This window comes from Oryx dammah, unplaced genomic scaffold, assembly GCF_014754425.2.
Source record: "Oryx dammah isolate SB20612 unplaced genomic scaffold, SCBI_Odam_1.1 HiC_scaffold_13, whole genome shotgun sequence".
Lineage (NCBI taxonomy): Eukaryota > Metazoa > Chordata > Mammalia > Artiodactyla > Bovidae > Oryx > Oryx dammah.
The window spans coordinates 12,399,815-12,420,958 of record NW_024070197.1 but is presented as its reverse complement, the minus strand read 5'-3'; the positions used below and the strand labels follow the sequence as shown (position 1 = coordinate 12,420,958).

The following is a 21,144-nucleotide window of genomic DNA, read 5'->3' as shown; positions in this document are numbered from 1 at the left end:
CCCTTTAAGGCAACGTTGGACCAAATCATGTGTGAAATGCTGTGGGGATAACCGCCGGGACCTCGTGCGGCTCTAACGCCTCCTCACGCCCCAGACAGCGAATCAGCTGCTTTTTGGAGTAGACTTTCAGTAAAAAATGACTTTTCTCGCTTCTCGGCCGTGCACAAGTGGAAATTCCCCCTAGTTATGCTCACAGAGAGAGCGAGCTCCGAGCGACACCTCCCGCGCTCCCGTGCCTCATGGACGCTCACAGACGAGGCCCCACCCCTGTGGTTCCACGTGGTCGGCGGCGGGGCCTGAGTTGCTTGGTCCACTTGAGACATGGGTCCAGGGATGGCGGGGACCCCGTCCGGTGGTGAGTTGCTTCACGGCGGGCCTACAGGGTGCAGAGAGTTGGCTGGCGGGAGGAGAAAGGGGCGCCCTGGAGCGTTCGGACGGAAAAAAAGAGACACCTTCTGAGACCGGACCATGCTTCTTACCCCAGTGGCTAAACCTGGGGGAAATCTAGAAGGGTTTTCCTGGGGAACCCAGAAATGCCTCTTCTCAGCTGCTGCCCTCGTCTCACCAAAAGAATCTGACCAAGCGGAGAGTGTATCCCCCGGGGGATGGTGGGGACGGGGAGGCATTCAGATAGAGGATATTTGAGGGTCGCGGGTGGGGGGGATACTGGTGGGGAGAACTAGGGTTGGGATGGGGGATATAGGCGCGCCTCTGGGGAACAGACAGGAGAGAGGAAAGGCGTGGTAAGAGGATTGGGGCGCTCAAGAAGTTGAGACCAATGGACCGATAGGCGCGCCCTGGAGGACTGGACCGGCACAAATGACCATTTCCCCTTCTGCAGGTGCTGCTCGGTTTTCTTGTCCTCCCAACTTTACTGCGACGCCCCCAGCCTCAGAACACAGTCGTTTCTCTTTGGAGGCATTGACCGGCCCAGATACAGAGCTGTGGCTCATCCAGGCCCCTGTGGACTTCGCCCCAGACTGGTAAGAGGTCCCATGCCAACTCCCAGGATCATTTCTCACCCCAGTGGCTGAACGAGGTGGGGTACTTAAAGGGGCTTTCTTGGGGAACCCAGAAATGCTGCATCTCAACTGCTGTCCCCTGTCCCACCAGAAGAATCTGATCAAGCTTCTGCCTGCCTCTTTTCAACTTTCAGCCTCAATGGACGTCTCGTGCCTCTCTCTGGCTCTCAGATTGTGAAGGGCAAGTTGGCAGGCAAGCGGCACCGCTACAGGGTTCTCAGCAGCAGTGGCCCCGGAGCTGGAGGAGAAGCAACCCTGCTGGCCCCCTCAGCGGAGGCAGGAGGGGGACTCAGCTGTGCGCTGGCACCCCAGGGCAGCCTGAGGATCTTTGAGGGTCCCCAGGAATCCCTGACAGGGACTCTACTGCAGTCCATTCCCACAAGTCCCCCACCACAGATCCCCCCTGGCCTGAGGCCCCGGTTCTGTGCCTTCGGAGGCAGCCCGCCAGTCACAGGGCCTGGGTCTGTCTTGGCCCTGAAGTCCCTGGCCTCAGGGAAGAGGAAAAAGAAGAGACACTTGCCAGAAGCCTCAGTTCCTCAGGAGGCAGTGAATGAGCATGGGGCCCTGGAGGTAGAAACAGCTTTGGGGTCCCCAGAGCTGGAAGTGGGGAAGAAGAAAAAAAAGCACCAGCTGAAAGAACTAGAGGTGACAGAGCCACTGGCAACGGAGCCCGTTGCTGAGACATTGGAGCCTCCAGGAGCACTGTCCCCATCCACCACCAAGAAGAGCAAAAAGAAGCCCAAAGAGTTTGTAGAAATGGTCAAGCCAGAAACAGGGATGCCAGAGTCCAAAGAAAAGACGGTGGAGGAGCTAGAACTCAGGGTTAAAAGGGAGCCTCTGGAAGAGACAATCCTGTCCCCCAGAAAGAAGAGGAAGAAGCAGAAGGAGCCAGGAGAGATGGAGCCGGTGGAGGGGACGACAGCGGAGTCTCAGCTGCAGGTGAAGACGGAGCCACAGGAGGAAGCCATCCCACTGCCGTCCTCGAAGAAGAAAAAGGAAAAGAGGCACAAAGGGGTGAGGGAGCCAGGGATGGAGGCGACAGAGCCAGAGGTGAAGCCTGTGGAGCTCGCAGGGGAGGCGATGGAGCCTGAACTGCGACCTGATGCGCAGCCGCAGGCTGAGGCAGCTCTGGGATCCCCCAAAAAGAGAAGGAAGAGAGAAAACCAGCAAAATGTGATGATGCAGCCAGGGACACAGGTGGTGGAGCCACAGGCAGAGGGGATGGAGCCCGAGCTGCCAGGTACTGCTGAGCCTCAAGCAGCTCTAGCATCCACCAAGAAGAAGAAGAAGAAAGAAAGAGGGCACCTAGCGACTGAGCCCGGGACTGAGATGACTAATCCCCGAGGCGAGATGATGGAGCCTGAGCTGCCAGATGAGGGGCAGCCTGAGGCCAGGGCAGATCCAGCATCCACTAAGAAGAGGAAAAAGCAGGGCCAGAAAAGCCAGGTGCCCGAGACAGCACCCCAGGAGGAGATGCCAGAGCCCCTGCTGAATCCCAAGTCAGGGCAGGCTGCTCCCACGGGACAGGAGAGGAAGCGGAAGAAGAAGCCGCAGCAGGATCCTGTGTAAGCGTCCACCGGGGAAACCGATGACTGCAGCACAGACAAGTTGAAGGTGGCCGCCTGGGCCATCAGAAAGCGAGAGCAGAGAGCCCCCACCCACTGAATACACCAGCACGCCAGCCAGAGCCTGCGCCAGAAAAAAGTGCTTTATTATTACACCGAGGACCTCCTTGGCATCTGGGGTCAGTGGGGCACTTTCAAGAAGGGCTCGTGGAAGACATCAAACAGCCTTCGGGCCTGGAGAGGTGGGGAGGAAGAAAAGGAACTGGTCATTAAATGAGCCATTTGTTTGATACATTGGAGTGGGCTTCTGGTTCTTTTTCTCCTCACTTGGAGGGGACATTGTGGGGGCGAGCAGAGAAGTGGTCAGATCTAGATTCTATCCCAGACTGGCTATGTGAGGTTGGGCTGGTTCCCACCCTCTCTGGGCCTTCTGAAACCTCAGAACTTTGGAATCTACGGTCCCATTTCTTTGGGGCTCCCTCCTGCCCTTCGCCCCTCAAGCCCATTTCCCCAGGCTCTTACCTTCTGGGGTCCCAGACCTGGGCACAAGGACAGATCTTCCCGGGATGCAGCTATGAGCTGTTCCAGAGACTGAGGAAGGTAGAAGCGAATGGTCAGGGCAGGTAAACCCAAAACCTCCCCTGCCCCCAGCTGCTCGGTGGGTGTACAGTATTCCTGGAGGGCAGGGAGATCCTGCAGGGGCCGGGGGAGGCAGGAAGGATGGGGAGAGGGCACTGGGAGGTAGAAGCAAATAGGTGGGCAGCTTCCTCGAAAAGCAAAGCAGGTAGAAATGTCAGTCGGCACACGGGAATTGTTCCTCACCCCAAAAGTAGTCAGGAGGGTCTGACTGTCCGTTTTGTTGACTGACTTGACGGTGGTCAGACATTCAGTCACCTGGAGGGAAAGGAGAGGGGGGCAGAGGTGGGAGAAGAAAGGAAACCAAGACTGAGCCTCTGAGGGTGGCACTGGGCCACTGCTGTGTCCCTAGGCTGCTCTGCATGCAGGAAGCGCTCAGGAATGCTTTGGGGGTGTGTTTTTTGATTATGTGTTTTGATGATTTAAAGGTCATCTCAGAGTGATCCCCAACTAGCTGAGAGGGTGCTGGTCATGGTATGAGAAGATAAAAGTCATTTATCTTGAGCTGGTTCTGCCCGGGGGAAGACTGTAGGCTCTGAAGTTGGACCCGAGTTCAACACCAGGCCCCACTGTCTTCTTCCTGTGAGACCCTGGGCACAGGAACTCACCTCTCTGGGCCTACGTTTTCGAAAAATGGAGGTTCTCACAACACCCTGCACAAGGGTGGCTGGGGGCATCCTCCATCACCCTATCGTTGGAGCCCCAATTCAGTCCATTTGGCAAATATTCTCTGAGCACTCTCTGAGTGTTGGGTGGTGCTGGGGACACGGCAGGTCCGAGACAGCCCCAGCCCTGCCCTCCTGGAGCTCCTAGTCCACTGTGAGAGGGAGATCAGTTCCAGACACAGTGACCCAGACGGGCAGGGCTGAGGGAGCCCAGCGGGGGCACTTGACCTGACCTGGGGATCCTGGAAGACTTCCTGGAGAAGGAAGCATTGGAGCTGAGATAGGGGAAAGACAAGATCAGGCAACTAATCAACAGAAGAACAGGAATGGACACAGAAGTGACATAATGAGGAGGTAGGGGGTAGATGGGGCTGCTGGGTCAAACAGGCAGGACCTTGGAGAGTGTGATGAGGGCACTGGGGAGCCATGGGAGGGTTTGGGTGTTTGTTTATTTGTTTAATATTTATTTATTTGGCTACACCAAGTGTTAGTTGTGGCATGCAGGAGGTTTAGTTGTGGCTCTCAAACGCTTAGTTGTGGCATGTGGGATCTAGTTCCCCGACCAGGGATCGAACCTAGGCCCCCTGCGTTGGAGCTCGGAGGCTTAGCCACTGCCAGCAGGGAAGTCCCCCCGCCAAGGGTTTTGAGCTGAAGAAAGCAGGCTTAGGAAGACCCTGCTAGCTGCTGTTGGGGCAGAAGTGACTGGAAGCTGAGGGTGGGGTTGAGGGGGGAAAGATGTGACTTGAGATCAGGATTGCAGCTCAGACCCCCAGAAGGAGCTAGGGGGAGGCCCAGGCAGGGAGGGGAAGGTGCCTCACCCGGGAAACGAAGTCCTGCTCCAGCTTCTCCATCAGGAGATCGGCCGGCTTCTGCTCGTAGGCCTTGTAAGTCTCCAGGTACCGCCCGGCCTCCTCGGGGCTGGGGTGAGAGACATTCGGGTCAGGGGAAGAGGGCAGGGGGGTCATGTTTTACATTAATTTCATTTGCTGATGCTAGAATTCCAAACTTTTAATATAGAGAAATGAATGTTCTTAACCTTGCCTAAATGTCCCCTGGCGGTAACCCCTGCTGGGCAGGCACATCTTGACAGGTCTTTTCTAAGACATGTGGCTAAGGGCCATAGCTTGGGAGCCTGACCAGTGGGGTTCAGCCCCCACTTCCCACCTGAGTTACCCTGGGCCAACAATTTTCATCTCTCTGCGCTTTGGTTGCCTCACCTGTCAAGTGGGGTGGATGCTAAGTTCTAAGTGTTAGTCGCTCAGTTGTGTCTGACTCTTTCCAACCCTATGGACTGTAGCCCGCTAGGCTCCTGTGTCCATGGGATTCTCCAGGCAAGAATACTGGAGTGGGTTGCCATACCCTTCAGGGAATCTTCCCGACCCAGAGACTGAACCCCAGTCTCCTGCATTGCAGGCATATTCTATATCAACTGAGCCACTAGAGAAGAGGGGTGGATGCTAATGACAATTAAACAAGTCCACACTCTTAAGTGCCATGCCTGGTGCTTAGAAGCCTATTTAAGAAATGTTAGCTATTCTGGGAGGGAGGTTTTATATGCAGCACAACTTCAAAAGGAAAGTTCTAGAAGCTGACTGCTGCAACTAACCTCACAGTCACCATTCATGTTTCCATTAGGCACTGGGTTTTTCTGACATGTAATTAACTGTCTCAAAAGTAGCTGAAACAACTAAATCACTAAACGGGCCTGTCTGTGTGCGGAATAGAGGAACCCAAGTTTATTCACACCAGGAAAAAGCTGGCCTTTTTCCTCAAGTGTTTGTCTTGAGGCATTTTCTTAGCCTTCAAAGTCTAGCTAGAGGACAATGTTTGTTGATTAAACACTGATTTATATTCTCAAAAGAATACTCCTTTTTTAAATTCTGTGTCTTTCTGTGGGCTTTGTTGCTTTTGCTCTAGTCGCAGAGGGGACTGTTACTGTTCTTAATCATTTGTTCAGGACAAGCTGTATCCACTTCCTCACTTTCACTTTTGTTCCTCAGTACAATGAGGACATTCTTCCACATCGAAAGACAGAGCTCGACCCCATTTACTTTTAAAAAAATATTTATGTCCTTATTTATCTGTGCCAGGTCTTAGTTGCAGCAGGTAGGATCTTCAGTTGCAGCATGTAGTATTTAGTTCCCTGAGTAGTTCAGGGATCGACCCTCGGCCCCCTGCCTTGGGAACACGGAGTCTCAGCCACTGAAGCACGAGGAAAGTCCCTCGACCCCATTTACTTAGTGGGTCCAAAATATTCCCCAGTTTGGATATAAAGACATGGGAAATATTTCCCGTGTGGGGGCCTAGCTGCATTCCAGACACTGTCCAAAGCCCTTTATCTTCAGAAGCTTCTGGGCTCTCTTGAGAGATCCTGTAAGGCAGTTGTTTTCAATCCATGACAATGGAGGGGGAAACAGACGAGTGGGGTTGAGTTACTTGCCCAAGATCACACAGCCGGGCTCCCCATATGCCACTGTGCTACTTCCCACAATAAAAAGAGAACAATTTTTCATACTTGCTTCTATTTTAATATATAACTAATACATAAGCACATTTTTCTAAGTAGTCAAAAAGTATAGCAGTGACACAGCCCTAGGGAGGACACAGAATGACAAATACATGTACCCTTTGGCCTCAAAGCCCATCCCTGGGGTTGGGGGCAGTAGTGGGAGTGTTGCTGTTAACAGCCAAACCCTGGAGTCAGCCAAGTGTCTACCAACAAGGGGCTACAGGTAGCATGCTACACAGCTGAAAAAGAATGTGGGTTCAGACGGTGAGTAGTAAAGTGATAGCAAATGAACTACCAAGATCTGAAAAGACATGGAGGGGAACTTCCCTGGTGGTCCAGTGGCTAAGACTCCACGCTCCCAATGCAGGGGCCCCAGTTTCAATCCCTGATCAGGGGACTAGAGCTCACATGCAACTAAGAGTTTGCATCCTGAACTAATTATCCCCCATGCTTCAACTAAAAGAACCTGCATGCCACAGCTAAGACCCCATGCAGCTAAGTGAATTTAAAAAAAGACATGGAGAAACCTTAAAGAAACCAGTCTGAAAAGGCGTCCATGAGCTAACAGAAAATATATACTGGTGTCTGTCCCTGTTTCTGACACAGAGCTCCAAACCCCTGTAAATTCCCAAGTGATAAGATCACCAAGGGCTTCTGTTCCACAGAGGTGACCCTGGGTGGCTCCTAGATGGGCGGCTGGTAACTGGAAAGCCCAAGCCAGGATTAGAAGCTTGGAATTTCCCACCCCACCCCCAATCCTCGAGGGGAGAGGGGCTGGAAATGGAGTTAATGAGTGACCATGCCTGTGTGAGAAGCCACCATAGAATCTCAACACTAATCCTGGGATTTCGGGAGTTCCAGGCTGGCAAGCACATCCACACCGGAAGGGTGACACAGACCCAGCTCCCAGGGACAGGAGCTGCTGTGCTCAGGACCCTCACAGACCTTGCCCTGTGTACCTGTTTGTATTCTTTAGTGTGTCCTGTAATGAACTGGTAAATGTGTTTCCCTGAGTCCTGAGAACCACGCTAGCAAAATAATCAAACCTGAGGAAGGGTCATTGGAGGTCTTGACCTGCAGCCGCTGCTCAGAGCACAGGTGATTCCCTGCGCTTGCGACTGGCGCCTGCAGCGTGTGTGGGATGGGTAGCTCTGTGAGCCATTAACCTGGGGGATCCAACCTTACTCCAAGAGAGTGTCAGAACTGAGCTAAACCTGAGGAGTGAAGGAGACTCACAGGATGAAGAAGTGCATTAAAGAGTATGACTATTTTCTGCTTTAATCCCCAGTCAAGTCTCCTGCTAACCAAACATGCAGGTGCCTGTTTCTTGACGTTTTCACCAAATTAATGGGTGAGAAATAACACCTCATTCTTTGAAAATTGACATTTCCTGACAAGCTGTATGGCTGACAGTTTTTTCATGGCTTCTTGACAACCTGCTTTAGACTTCGGGCTTTTTTTTGGGGGGGGGAACACTGCATGGCTTGCAGGATTTCAGTTCCTCAACCAGGGATTGAACCCAGGCCACCGCAGTGAAAGCCCAGGATCCCCTCACCACTAGGCCACCAGGGAGCTCCTGGGCTATTTTTCTTACCGATTTGTAGGAGGTCCTTTCTATATATAAATACATGATACATGTTTAAATACATTCCTGTGAATGTAAACATGTAAATAAAATAAAACATTTATATGTAAACATATAAATTAGGGATCTTAGGACTTCCCTGGTGGCGCAGTGGATAAGAATCCGTCTGCCAATGCAGGGGACACAGGTTCGATCCTTGGTCGAGGAAGATTCCACATGCCTCAGAGCAACTAAGCCCATGTGCCACAACTACTGAGCCCGAACTCTAGAGCCCAGGAAATGCAATTACTGAAGGGCCTGTGAGCCACAACTACTGAAGCTGGAGCACCCTGGAGCCTGCGCTCTACAACAAGAGAGGCCACCGCTCGCCACAACTAGACAAAGTCTGCAAACAGCAACGAAGACCCAGCACTGCCAAAAACAAATACGTAAGTACAGTTTCCTTTAAAAAGAAAAGTAAATTAGGGATCTTAAGTCTTTTTGTCATATATAGCAAGTATTTCCTCTCAGTGTGTCACTTGTCTTTTAACATTGTCTAGAGTTTCACTCGGAGAAGGCAATGGCACCCCACTCCAGTGCTCTTGCCTGGAAAATCTCATGGATGGAGGAGCCTGGTGGGCTGCAGTCTGTGGGGTTGCAAAGAGTCCGACACGACTGAGCGACTTCACTTTCACTTTTCACTTTCATGCACTGGAGAAGGAAATGGCAGCCCACTCCAGTGTTCTTGCCTGGGGAATCCTAGGGACAGGGGAGCCTGGTGGGCTGCCATCTCTGGGGTCGCACAGAGTCGGAAACAACTGAAGCGACTTAGCAGCAGCAGCAGCAGCAGAGTATCACTTACTCTCCAGCAGTTTAAAATTTTAATTTTCTCAAATCAGCCAGACTTTTCCTTTATGGCTTCTGGGTTTTGAGTCTTGCTTTGAAAACCTTTCCCAGCACAAGAACATTATATATAGATAGATAGATAGACAGATATGAAAGTCAAAGTCGCTCAGTCGTCCAACTCTTTGTGACTGCATGACCTATATACCGTCCATGGAATTCTCCAGGCCAGAACACTGGAGTGGGTAGCTGTTCCCTTCTCCAGGGGATCTTCCCAACCCAGGGGTCAAACGAGGGTCTCCTGCATTGCAGGTGGATTCTTTACCAGCTGAGCTACCGGGGAAGCCATATATATATATATGATTTCTTATACTTTCACTGTAGTTTTTCTTTTTATGTCTATAACCATCAAGACTTCGTTCTGATTATGGTGTGAGGAAGGGATCTCTTTTTCCTGTGGAGAACCAATCAAAATGGTCTTTATAAACCTAGACTGGGAATTAATTATTCAGCCAGGTTTTATGTCTAACTCATAAGGGCCTACCATGGTCCTGGGAATTTCATCTATGTCACCTTCTTTTGTGCCTACAACCCTGTAAGAAAGATATTAAGACCATGGTTTATAGATAAAGAAATTGAAGTCCAGGGGCTCTCCAGGTGGTCCAGTGGTTAAGAATCTGCCTGCCAATGCAAGGGACATGGATTTGATACCTGGTCAGGGAACGAAGATCCCACGTGTCTCAGGGCAACTAAGCCCGTGTGCCACAACTACTGAGCCTATGAGCTCTAAAGCCCGAGCTCCACAGCAAGAGAAGCCACCGCAGTGAGAAGCCCACGCACCACAACCAGCGAGCCGCCCCTGCTCGCTCCATCGCTGCAAGTAGAGAAAGCCCGTGTGCAGAAACCAAGACCCACCATAGCCAAAAATATATAAATAAAAAATAAATAAAATATTTTTAAAAAGAAATTGAAGCCCAGAGAGGCAGTGCCTGGACCAGGCTCACACAGGACATTCCTGGGAGGAAGAAGGAAGGTCTGGGGGTGGAAGGGGGAAGAACTCTCGGAATGGAGCCTGACCTGAGGGGGAGCCTCCATCTCACCTCCAGGCAAGGATCAGGGTGCAGTCGGCCAGGATGCACATCTTAGCCAGCTCCTTGAGGGCCTTCTGAGGATCTTTCTGAGAGAAGAAAACCAGAATGAGGGATCTGGGAGAAAGCAAGTAGTTAAAGAGTCTTAAAAGCTGAGCACCTTAGGAAGCCAAGAGCCTTTCACTCAACTGACACTCCCTATTCTCCGATGGCGTGCCTGACCCGGGTGGGGCAGTCCCAGGACCCAGCAGTGACCAGGCCAGCCCTAATGCTGTCTTCTCGGGACTCACAGTCTGATGCGGGGGGCAGACCCAGCCCTAGACAGTGATGACCCAGAGTGCCCAGGGCTGAGGTGGAGAAGCCAGAGGAGCATCTGTTGTACCTGGGGGATCAGGGAGAGCTTCCTGGAGGAGGGGACATCTGAGCTGGGACCTGAAGGAGGATGAGGAGTGAGGGTAACAAAGGACAGCAGAAAAGAGAATTTCAGACAGGGGAACAGTGTGTGCAAACGAAGGAAAGGGAGAGAGGGCTTGAAGAAATAAAATCCACTGCTATGGGAGAGAAGATATGAAATGCAAGGGTGATCGTTGGAAGCTGAGAGATGAGCTGGGAGAGCAGGGCAGGGATTGGGTCATGAGGGCTTCACACAGGGCACTGAGGAGTTGTAGGGGGTTTGGACCGCGGGTCTGTGTGCTTGAAGAGCCCTCCGCTTGTAGAGAGGCACAGCTGGAGGCCACGAGATGAGAAGAGGCTGGGACAGAAACCCAGGGAGGAGAAGCAAGGGCCTGGATCAGGGTGGAGCTGCGAGGACAGAGAGAAAGAAACAGGTTCAAGAAGTATTTAGGTGGCAGAGGGCTGGGCCTGGCTGAAGGCAGGGTGGTGCGCGTGGAAGGAGAGATGGGTAATCTGACCATCCCATCTCCTCGCCAACACAGGTTGCAGCTCAGATGCAAGAAACTCCCCACTGAGGTTCCGACTTGCATTCCTCCTTGGAAAGGACTCAACACCCACCTGGCAACCAGGAGGCCCAAGGCTCCCCATTTCACAGATGGGGACACTGAGGCCCGGGGGAGTGACCCCTGCTTACCACATCCACCTGGACGAGCAGGACCCGCAGGGCGTAGCTCTTCCCGAGGCTCTGTAGCCGCTGGTGGATGTAGTCTGGGTGGAGGTTGTGGTAGCGGAGGCTGGGGGGTGGGGAGAGTGGGTGGGTGGGAGGTTGGGAGGTCTCTGGCTGAGACACCCCAGAAGCCCTCCTTCTTCCCTCTGGCTGGAGGGCTTGGAGACTGAGGCAGGCAGGCTTGCCGGGGTCTGAGGCTCAGAGAGGTTAACTGTCTTGCCCAAGATCACCCTTCAAGAAGGGAGCACAGCGGGGCCTGGCAGTGACTCTGGCTCCCTGGAAGGGTGGACCCCCGGACTCTTTCACCAAGGAAGAGAAGACCTCTGGGTTTCAGGTGGAGCACAGAGACCCTGGAGAGTGCTCGTTCCCCGGGGGTTAGGGTCACGGGGTGCTGCACAGCTGCTCTGGGGAAGCAGGGCCCACCTACTCACCCCTGGGACTGCCTGCTTTGGCCTCTGAGGGTGCTGGCAGGGAGAGGTGGGACAGCTTTGCCACCCAGGAACAAAGGGGCGTCTCTGCCCAGCAGCCGCCAGCTTCATACCCCACAGCGAGGACAGGAACTTAAGAAGTTTCACTTCCCCTGTCTGGCTCTGTCTGGAGAAGGGCCCCAGGAGTGGAGGGGGGAAACCTGTTTAATTGGTGAAGCTTACCGAAACCTTGGCTCCAGTTCTGAGGGTCTGCGGCATGAGGCCCCTGCCTCCCTCAGAGGCAGGAGTTCCGGCCCCCGGCCTCTCCTCCCTTGGACCTGGGACCTCCACTCTTGTGCTGGGCACTTACGGGCCAAGATCTCTGCCTCCTCCATGGGGTCACACTGAGGCCCAGAGGTGACAGGGCCGTGCCCAGGGGTTTCCCCCCACCCCCGACAGCCCAGAACACCCAGAGCACCCCCCTCCCAGGCCGTCTGGAGGGCGGGGGGGCCCCAGCGCTCACCTGAGGAAGAGGGCACAGGTGCTCTGGCCCAGCACATAGTCCGGGAGCACATCCCCAAACTCCCAGGGCACGTTGCGCACGAACCTCAGCACGGGGTTGCCCCTCTGGGCAGACGGAGGAATGAAGCCATTAGCAGGGGGGCCCTGTGACCACCGCACCCACCGCCACCCCAGGGCCCTCCTCCCGCCTCTGCTCCTGCCTCTGCTCAGCCCCTCCCCACCCTCTTCCTGCTTTGCACTGGGGGCTTCTCCAGCTCTGCTCTCCTCCTCTCCCCAGATCCGCTCCCCCTCAGCCCGGAATGTTCTTGGTGCTGGGGCTCTGACCTAGGCCCATCATCCCGGGCCCTATTCTTTAGTCACTTCAGTCATAGCCCGACAGGCTTCTCTGGTGGATTTCCCAGGCAAGAATACTGGAGTGGGTGGCCAGTTCCTTCTCCGGGAATCTTCCTGAGCCAGGGATGGAACTCACGTCTCCTGCATTGGCAGGTGGATTCTTTACCACTGACCCACCAGGGAAGCCTTCCCTAGCCCTCGGCCTTAACCTAACGGTCCCTAGATCTCTCTTGGGCTCAGTCTTCTCTCCCAGCCCCAGTTTATGTGTCCTGTGGCCCACTGGACACCTGTCCCCAGGTGTCTGCCTCACTGGCCCCCATACCTGCTACCCTTCCCAGCCCCAACTCAGGGATGACCCCACCATCCAGAGACCCAGGGCTTCCCTCTCCCTCCCCTCCCCCAAGTGGGACATCTAGCTTCTAAGCATCCCCCAGAAATGCCTCCCCTTCCAGTGCCACAGCTCCACCCCACCTCTTCCTGGTCCCCTGCCCCTCTTGGCTACCCTCCAAACAGGAGCCAGACAGCTCTTCCTAAAGCACAAACCTGCCCTTCCCCTGCTCTAAGCCCTGCTCTGGTTCCCCACTGCCCTCAGGAGGAAGCTTCTCACGGTGCCTGTGACCCTCCACAGGGTTAGACCCCTGGCGTCTGCTGAGCAGACGCCTCCCTCTAAACACCCCCTCACACTCTACTCTCTACCTCACACTCTACCCAAGATGGAAATACTCTGAGCAAGTCAAGTGCTGATCTATTTATAGGTATCTGAGAACCCACTTTGTGTCTAAGTCTGACCAAGAGGACACAGATCCCGGCCCCTGTGGGGGACACAGACATTAAACAAAGGCATCTTGGGGGACTTCCCTGGAAGCTCGGTGGTAAAGACTCTTCCTGCCAATGCAGGAGACGCGGGTTCAATCCCTGGTCTGGGAAGATTCCCCAGAGCCTAGAGGAGCAACTAAGCGCCTGCGCCACAACGACCACAACGATCAAGCCTGTGCTCTAGAGCCTGGGAGCCACAGCTACCGAGCCCCCGGGCCGCAACTACTAAAGCCCATGCACTCTAGAGCCTGTGCTCTGCAACAAGAGAGGCCATCGTAATGAGAAGCCCACAGATCGCAACTAGAGAGCCCCCACTTCCCACAACTAGAGAAAGCCTGTGTGCAGCAACAAAGACCGAGCACACTGCCCTCCCAAAAAGTACCTGGGGGATGGACATGTAATCACCAAGTGAAGTGGAATTCGGCTTGAATGAAGGTGTGGATTTGCTCTTGTCAGGGGAGCGGGGTGGTGGTGTGAGGTCAGAGAAGCTGGGGTGGGAAGAGTCTGCAGCCCTGGGGCATCCTGACCTGAGATGCCAGGAGTCATGGAAGGGCTTTGGGTAAGGCAGAGGCAGGATCTGATTTTAATTTTTAAAGGATTGTTCTGTCCACTTCACACCCTTCTAGAATGGCCAAAATCCAAAAGACCAACAATGACAAGTGGGGAGGATATGGCAGAAATGCAACCTCATCCAAGGCTGGTGGGAACATAAAGTGGTGCAGCCTTTTAGAAGACAGTTGGGGGTGCCTGAGAAAGTTAAGCACAGCGTTGCCACATGACCCAGCCAATCTACACCTAGATAAATACCCAAGAGAACTGGAAACATGTCCACACAAACACTGGTACCTAAATGTTCACAGCAGCATTTTCACAATCAATGAAAAATATAAACTCAAATGTATATACCCAGTATATACCTAGGATATAAAACCTAAATGTATATACCTAGGATATACCTAGAGGTGGAATTGCTGGGCCATATGGTAACTCTGTTTAAACATTCAAGGAGCTGCCAGACTGTTTTCCAAAGTGGCTGCACCGTTTCATATTCCCAGCAGCAGTGTACGGAGGATTCCAGGTCCTCCCTACCCTCCCCATCCTTGGTATCGTCTATGCTTTTGATTCGAGCCATTCTCATGAGTATGAAGTGGTATCTCACCATGGTTTTGGCTCGTATTTCCCCGATGGCTCACAATTTTGAGCATCGTTTCATGCTCTTGGATCTTACTATTATCATCATGTACAGCTGCTCTCTCCCTCCAAAATGCCAGTCCCATCAATGACAGAGACTTTGTCTCCTGTCCCCAGAGCCTAGAGCAGCATCAGGTAAACTCTGACCACCTAGGAGGATTATAAGTGGCTCAGAGGGGCTAAGTCACCTGCCCAAGAAGACACAGCTATAGTGTGGCAGAGCGGAATTCAAACTTGGGCCTGTGTTCAATAGTTTTTGAATAAATGGACAAAACTGGGGTCAGCAGATGTAGCTGCATGAATACAGTCACACCTCCAACCAGAACAGTTGGGGCAGGACTTTCCTGGTGATCCAGGGTTTAAGATTCTGAGCTCCTAGTGCAGGGGCCCTGGATTCAATCTCTGGTCAGGGAACCAGATCCCACCTGCTGCAACTAAGACCTGGTGCAGCCAAATAAATATGTATATAAATATCGTTTTTAAAAAAAGAGTTGGGGCATTAGGGACTGAATGTCTGTGTCTCCCAAAATTCATGGGCAAAATTCCAACCCCTAATGTGACGGTTCGTGCTGTGTGCTGCGCCACTTCAGTCGTGTCCAGCTCTGTGCGATCCCAAGAGCTGTAGCCCTGCAGGCTCCTCTGTCCATAGGATTCTCCAGGCAAGAATACTAGAGTGGATTGCCATGCCCTCCTCCAGGGGATCTTCCCAAGTCAGGGATCAAACCTGCGGTTCCTGCATTGCAGGCAGATTCTTTATTAGGAGGTAAAGGCAGGTGATAAGGTCATGAAGGCGGAAGTGTCATGAATGGGATTAGTGTTTCTATAAAAGAGACTCCAGGAGCTCCTCGCCCCTTCTGAAGCTGTGAGGACATAGTGAGAAGACAGCTGGCTATGAACCAGGAAGCAGGTCCTCACTAGACATGGAACCTGCCAGCCCCCTGATCTTGGACTTCCCAGACTCCAGAACTGTGAGAAATAAATGTTCACTCTGTAAGCTACTAGTCTACGGTATTTTTGTTAGAACAGCCTGAAAGGACTAGGACATGGGGCATCCTCAACCCACACACACTAGCTGAATGGATGAATGGCACTGTTGAGAGCACAACGGGTGGAACTCAGACCTTCCCTGCCAACCAGAAAGCCCTCCTTAAAAATGCATTTCCCACCAGAAAGTCCAAAGTCCCACTTCTCCATTCCCGTCCTCACCTGCCGGGGGCTCACAATGATGCTATTGGATTTTGCTCCTGGTTTGGGGGCCTGGTTGGGGGTCTCTCCTGCCAGGGGTTCTGGCTCCACCGGGCGTGTGGCTTCAGCCCCACCTGGAGGTCCAGAGAGGGCATACTCAGCATAGGTCTGAGGGCCTGGTGGGGGTGAGGTCTCCACGGTGGGCAGGCTCCGTGTGGATCTGAACAAAGGCTTGGCCTGTGGGAAGGGATGTGAGAGGGCACCTCAAGTCTGAATCCAGCCACTTCTTCCCCTCCTCGGCCACCGCCACCCTGGTCCCAGCCACCATCTTCTCTCCCTCGGGCCACTGCAGTCACTTTCTCACCAGTTCCCTAACTGGCCCTTATCCCCTCGTCTGCTCCCCACACTGAGTCATACCATGCCCCTCCTCTGCTCAGAGCCCCGAGATGGCTCCTGCCTTACGAGTAAAAGCCGAAGTTGTCACCACAGCCCTCCAGACTTTTAAAGAGCTGTCCCTGCCCCTCCACCTCAGAGATCTCACTTTCTATCTCCTCCCCCTTGGTTTTCTCTACTCCAGCCCCACTGGCCTTCTCGCTGACCTAAAATGCATCAGGTTTTCTCTCACCTCAGGGCCTTTGCACTGGCTGTTTCCTTCCACCCCATATCACAGAGCTGGCTCCCTCACCTCTTTTACATCTCAGTAAAGGCATCATCTCCTCCAAGAAGCCCTCCCTTGACTGTTCTATCTAAAGTAGCTCTCCCTTCCCATCACACTGTACATCCTTAGCTTACTTTCTTTTTCTTCATAGCGCACAGGTGGCAGTCAGTACTTAGCACCAGCCAATTGTGTTCCTGTGGGGTTGAGAACTCAGTGCTGCCAGATCCTTTATTTACCAGATGTTAGGTGTGCAGACTTATTTCAAAACCGCAAAACCTTCCAATTCTTAAAGTTCAGGAATAAATTCACGCTTTTGCAGAACCAAGGTGCTGACCACGTGAAACATTCCAGAACTAGTCCCCTTAGTGCCGGTTTTCTAACTCTGCCTCAGCCCTCCTATGACATTTTACAGACAGGGAAACTGAGACCTGCGTAGGTCAAAGGACTGCCTTCTCAAGGTGACCCAGGCCCCAACATTTCCTAACCCACACGGCGGTCCTACAGGCCCCTTCCTCCTAACCAACGCCCCCAAGCCTCTCAGAGTTTCCCTCATCTCCAAGTCCTACCCCAGGAGGAGGGACCACATCCTCGTCTATAGGAATGAGGAATTTCTTCCTTGTGGGTGGGCCAGCGGGCTTGTGTACTCCCTCTCCGTCCATCGCAAGCTCCTTCTGGGGCCTGAAAATGAAGGCGTGGTGTTGGGAGCCAATGAGACATCGGCATTCCCCAGCAGGAACCACCCCCCGGCCACCTCCAGTCACAGTCGCGCCTCCCGCCCCCCGCCAACCGCAAAATAAAATGCCAGGGATCGATAGCGTCCAGCTCCAGACACCCAGGGAAGGAGCCAAGTTCTATAAGGCCCCGCCCCAGCCAGCCACCACCTCCGGCTTGCCCCGCCCCTTACCGGTCCACACTCTCCATTCGCCACGCCCTCCAGGGCCCCAACCTTCTTTTCTTCCGCCCTCACAGTTCCCCACCTTCCGTTTGCCAGGCCCGACCACTATCCCCAACCATCCGTCCGCCCCGCCCCCAGGGCTCGCACCTGGATGCCTTCCCCTCGCTCCACCTCCTCAATCTCTTAGACGCTGTACCGATTGACTGGCAGCTGCCAATCGCCGCCGGCGGTCTCCACCCCCGACCCCTCTCGCCCTAGCCCGGCTGTCTTAGCTCCCCGAGGACCCACCTCCTTGCCCCCGGGCCCCGAGGAAAAGACCGGAGGGAGATAGAGGCTTCCCACCGCCCGCGCGGCCAGCGCGGCCCCAGGCTCGCCGCACTTCCGGCCTCTCTAGCCCTGTAGCCCGCTCCCGACGTTCCCCAAAAGAGTAGAGTAGATGGGCGGTCCTGGCGCAGCTCTCTATGGTCCTGGAGGACTGCAGCTCTCTATGGTCCTGAGGTTTGGGTTGGAGAGAGCTGTCGCCCTCTCGCCCTGAGCGTCTTGGGTTGCCAAGCCGTTTGATTTCAGCGCCCTTATTAAACGCCTCTAGTGTGCCCGGGCTCTGGGCAAGGCTTAAAGGAGAAGAGATGGCAGCATATCAAACTAGGTTCCTTCTCTCTGTACAGACTTGGGTTTGAATCCCAGTTCTGTCATTGACTTGGCCTCAGTTTCCCCGTTCACTCATTCTTTAATTCCACATATGATCCCAGAATGTCTCCTCTGTTCCTAGCTCTGTGCGAGGCACTGCTAGTGACACAGTGGTAACCAAGGAAAACGACAGCCCCGCTCTGCTCTCCTGGAGCTCACAACGCATTCGGAGAGACAGACCTGTTCCCCAACAGGGGCGACCCAGAGTGGGCAGGGCTCGAATGGAGACCCCAGAGGGCCAGGGAGCAGGGTGGGGACAGGGACACCTAATCCAGCCCGAGGGCCAGGAAGAGCTTCCTAGAGGAAGGGACATCTGAGCAGAGACCTGGTTGATGAGTTAGTATTAGTCATTTCCTGAAAGATCGTATCACACTGTTCCAACTTGTAACTCTGATTACTAAGAAGAGAGAACATTTTTTCGTGAGTTTATTGCCCTTAAATATTTTGTTTTCTGTGACTTGGTTGCTCATATCCTTTGCCCATTTTAAAAATGGGGTTGTATGCTTTTTTTTTATTACTATTAATTTGCAGGAGTGCTTTATGAATTCTAATCCTGTTAGTCAGTTACATATATTCCAAACATTTCCCCCTAGTTTGCACTTTATATTTTAACTTTATCTATTTATGTTCCTCACACAGAAATTCTTAGTTTATGTGCACCTATTTATCAATCTAGTCTATCCTGACTTTTGGTATGTTTAAGAGGCTTGCCATACCCAAAGGGGCTTCCCAGGTGGTGCTAGTGGTAAAGAACCCACCTACCAATGCAGGAGACATAAGAGATGTGGGTTCAATCCCTGGGTCGGGAAGATCCCCTGGAGGAGGGCATGGCAGCCCACTCCAGTTTTCTTGCCTAGAGAATCCCATGGACAGAGGAACCACAGTCCATAGGGCTACAGTCCATAGGGTTGTAAACAGCTGGACACGATGGAAGTGACTTGCCATGGAGGCATGCATACCCCAAGGTCATTTTTTTTAAACACTTTCCTAGTTTTGATTTTCTTTCTGTGTTGAATCCACATGAGACTTATTTTTGAACAGGGATTTATGATGGATATAGGCAGTTGTCCCAGTACCATTTATTTTATTATTATTATTTTAAATTTATTTCGAGTTGCATAACTCAGGATCTTCTATCTTCATTGAGGTTTGTGAGATCTAGTTCCCCATCCAGGGTCCCCTACATTGGGAATGTGGAGTCTTAGCCACTGAGCCATCAGGGAAGTCCCCAACACCATTTATTTGAAAAGGCAGCTCTGGGAATTCCCTGGCGGTGCAGAGGTTAGGCAGAGAAGGCAATGGCACCCCACTCCAGTACCCTTGCCTGGGATATCCCATGGGTGTAGGAGCCTGGTAGGCTACAGTCCATGGGGTCTCGAAGAGTTGGACACGACTGAGCGACTTCACTTTCACTTTTCACTTTCATGCGTTGGAGAAGGAAATGGCAACCCACTCCAGTGTTCTTGCCTGGAGAACCCAGGGACAGAGGAGCCTGGTGGGCTTCCATCTATGGGGTCGCACAGAGTCGGACACAACTGACTCGACTTAGCAGCAGCAGCACCAGAGCTTAGGAATCAGCGCTTTCATTGCTGGGATCGAGTTCCATCCCAGGTCAGAGAACTAAGATACCACAAGCCTCACTCCCAAGCAGCCCCCGCCCCCGCCAAAAAAGAGAGAGAAAGTCAGTCCTTTTCCCTGTTTTTTTTATATTCCACTGTTGTCATCTGTCAAATTCCCATACATCCACAGGTTGATCTCTGACATTTCTATTATATTTCATTGATCTCTAAATCTGCTTCTTGCCTCCATGCCAAATTGTTTATTTAGATATGTTTTGATATCATATGAGGGTAGTCTTCCACCTCTGTTCAGTTTCAAATCTGTCTTCACCGTTCCTGTCCATTTTCTCTTCTAGATGGACTTTAGTAGCTGCTTTTCTAGCTGGTTCCCTGAAAACTCCTATTGAGATTGGGATGGGAATTGCATGGGGCTGATGAATTAACAACAAGAAGATTGACATCTTTTTTGATATCCATGAACATATTGTCTCTCTCTCCAGTGATTTTGCCTTTTGTTAGGAGCCTACTGTAAAATATTTTTTAAATTAATTTTTATTTCTATAATTGACGCATAATTTCCTGGGCTTCGCTGGTGGTTCAGTGGTATAGAATCTGCCTGTCAATGCGGGAGACACAGGTTCCATCCCTGATCTGGGTAGATCTCCTGGAGAAGGAAATGGCAGCCCACTCCAGTATTCTTGCCTAGGAAATCCCGTGGACAGAGGGTTCTGGTGAGCTACAGTCCCTGGGGTTGCAAAGAGTGGCTGAGCACACAGGCACCAATGACCCCGTTTTAACTTGTCTCTGTAAAGACCGTGAAAGTGAAAGTAGCTCAGTCGTGTCCAACTCTTTGTGACCCCATGGATTGTACAGTCCATGGAATTCTCTATGCCATAATACTGGAATGGGTAGCCTTTCCCTTCTCCAGGGCATCTTCCCAACCCAGGGATCAAAAACAGGTCTCCCCCACTGCAGCTGGATTCTTTACCAGTTGAGCCACAAGGCAAATTCACAAACACTGAAGTGGGTAGCCTATCCCTTCTCCAGCGGATCTTCCCGGCCCAGGAATCGAACCTTATTTCCAAATAAAGTCACATTCTGAAGTAATGGAGGTTAGGACTCAACCTTTTGGGGGACCACCATTCAACCCTTAACAATTTTCTGTTACTTTTTATAAACTTCTTCCTTCTGAATTAATTTGCTTCTTGCTAGAGTACATTCTCTTCTCTTTCAGAGAACGTTCTAGATAGGCAATTTCTGAGTCTTGTTCATCCGAAAATGTCTTTATTTGACCCTCACAAAAGGAACCTCAAAATCTAGGGGAACTTCCCTGATGGTTAAGACTCCGAGCTCCCAACGCAGGGGGCATGGGTTCAATTCCTGGTTGGGGAACCACGCTTCCACATGTTGCATGGCTCGCCAAAAAGAAGACCAAATGGAGTCTCAAATTCTGGGTTCTTAGTTATTTTTCTTGCAGTTAGAAGATACTGGTCCAGACTTCCCTGGTGGTCCAGTTTTTAAGAATCTGCCTGCCAATGCAGGGGACAAGGGTTGGATCCCAGGTCTAGGAAAATGCCACATGCCGAGAACAAGGCAACAAAGGCCATTCACCACAACTACTGAGCCCACACGCCTAGAGCCCGTGCTCCACAACAAGAGAGGCCACCGCAGTGAGAAGCCCATGCGTGCAACGAAAAATAGCCCCCACTGCTGGCAACTAGAGAAAAGCCCGCGGGCAGCAAGGAAGACCCAGTGCAGCCAAAAATAAATAGAATAAAAAAGAAGGAAATACGGGTCCTCTATCTGGGTCGCTGATGACAAATCTTTCGTCATAAGCAAGCTCTGAGCATAATTTTCCCCAGGATTCTTTACTAGCAGT

At 52.4% G+C, this 21,144-nt stretch overlaps 2 protein-coding genes across 4 annotated transcripts; one reads left to right on the top strand and one right to left on the bottom strand.

Moving 5' to 3' along the window:
* The first annotated feature begins 64 nt into the window (after nucleotides 1-64).
* POLR1G (RNA polymerase I subunit G) lies at nucleotides 65-2,881 on the top strand. The gene is made up of 3 exons (XM_040252568.1): nucleotides 65-355; nucleotides 842-983; nucleotides 1,157-2,881. Exons 1-3 carry the CDS (start codon nucleotides 322-324, stop codon nucleotides 2,589-2,591), a joined length of 1,611 nt encoding a protein of 536 aa, XP_040108502.1. The 5' UTR covers nucleotides 65-321; the 3' UTR covers nucleotides 2,592-2,881.
* ERCC1 (ERCC excision repair 1, endonuclease non-catalytic subunit) lies at nucleotides 2,710-17,419 on the bottom strand. Of its 3 annotated transcripts, none has more exons than XM_040252599.1 (10): nucleotides 17,308-17,419; nucleotides 16,691-16,802; nucleotides 15,488-15,703; nucleotides 11,943-12,046; nucleotides 10,980-11,079; nucleotides 9,905-9,981; nucleotides 4,707-4,806; nucleotides 3,410-3,481; nucleotides 3,110-3,178; nucleotides 2,710-2,821 (listed from the first exon to the last, which is right to left on the bottom strand). In XM_040252599.1, exons 2-10 carry the CDS (start codon nucleotides 16,781-16,783, stop codon nucleotides 2,768-2,770), a joined length of 885 nt encoding a protein of 294 aa, XP_040108533.1. In that variant the 5' UTR covers nucleotides 16,784-16,802; nucleotides 17,308-17,419; the 3' UTR covers nucleotides 2,710-2,767. The 3 variants fall into 3 exon arrangements, with proteins under 3 accessions (XP_040108533.1, XP_040108534.1, XP_040108532.1); XM_040252600.1 differs by having other exon boundaries at nucleotides 2,713-2,821; nucleotides 17,167-17,397; XM_040252598.1 differs by lacking the exon at nucleotides 17,308-17,419 and adding an exon at nucleotides 17,029-17,127 and having other exon boundaries at nucleotides 2,713-2,821.
* Between the last annotated feature and the right edge of the window lie 3,725 nt (nucleotides 17,420-21,144).

Excerpts from the sequence above, each read along its gene's own strand:
- POLR1G (XM_040252568.1), top strand. The coding sequence starts at position 322 with ATGGGTCCAGGGATGGCGGGGACCCCGTCCGGTG. Across the intron at positions 356-841 it reads GGCGGGGACCCCGTCCGGTG|GTGCTGCTCGGTTTTCTTGT; the intron begins GTGAGTTGCTTC and ends CCCCTTCTGCAG. Across the intron at positions 984-1,156 it reads GTGGACTTCGCCCCAGACTG|CCTCAATGGACGTCTCGTGC; the intron begins GTAAGAGGTCCC and ends TTCAACTTTCAG.
- ERCC1 (XM_040252598.1), bottom strand. Across the intron at positions 11,080-11,942 it reads ACCTGTGCCCTCTTCCTCAG|CCTCCGCTACCACAACCTCC; the intron begins GTGAGCGCTGGG and ends CCCACCCCCCAG. Across the intron at positions 2,822-3,109 it reads CAGGTCTGGGACCCCAGAAG|GCCCGAAGGCTGTTTGATGT; the intron begins GTAAGAGCCTGG and ends CCACCTCTCCAG.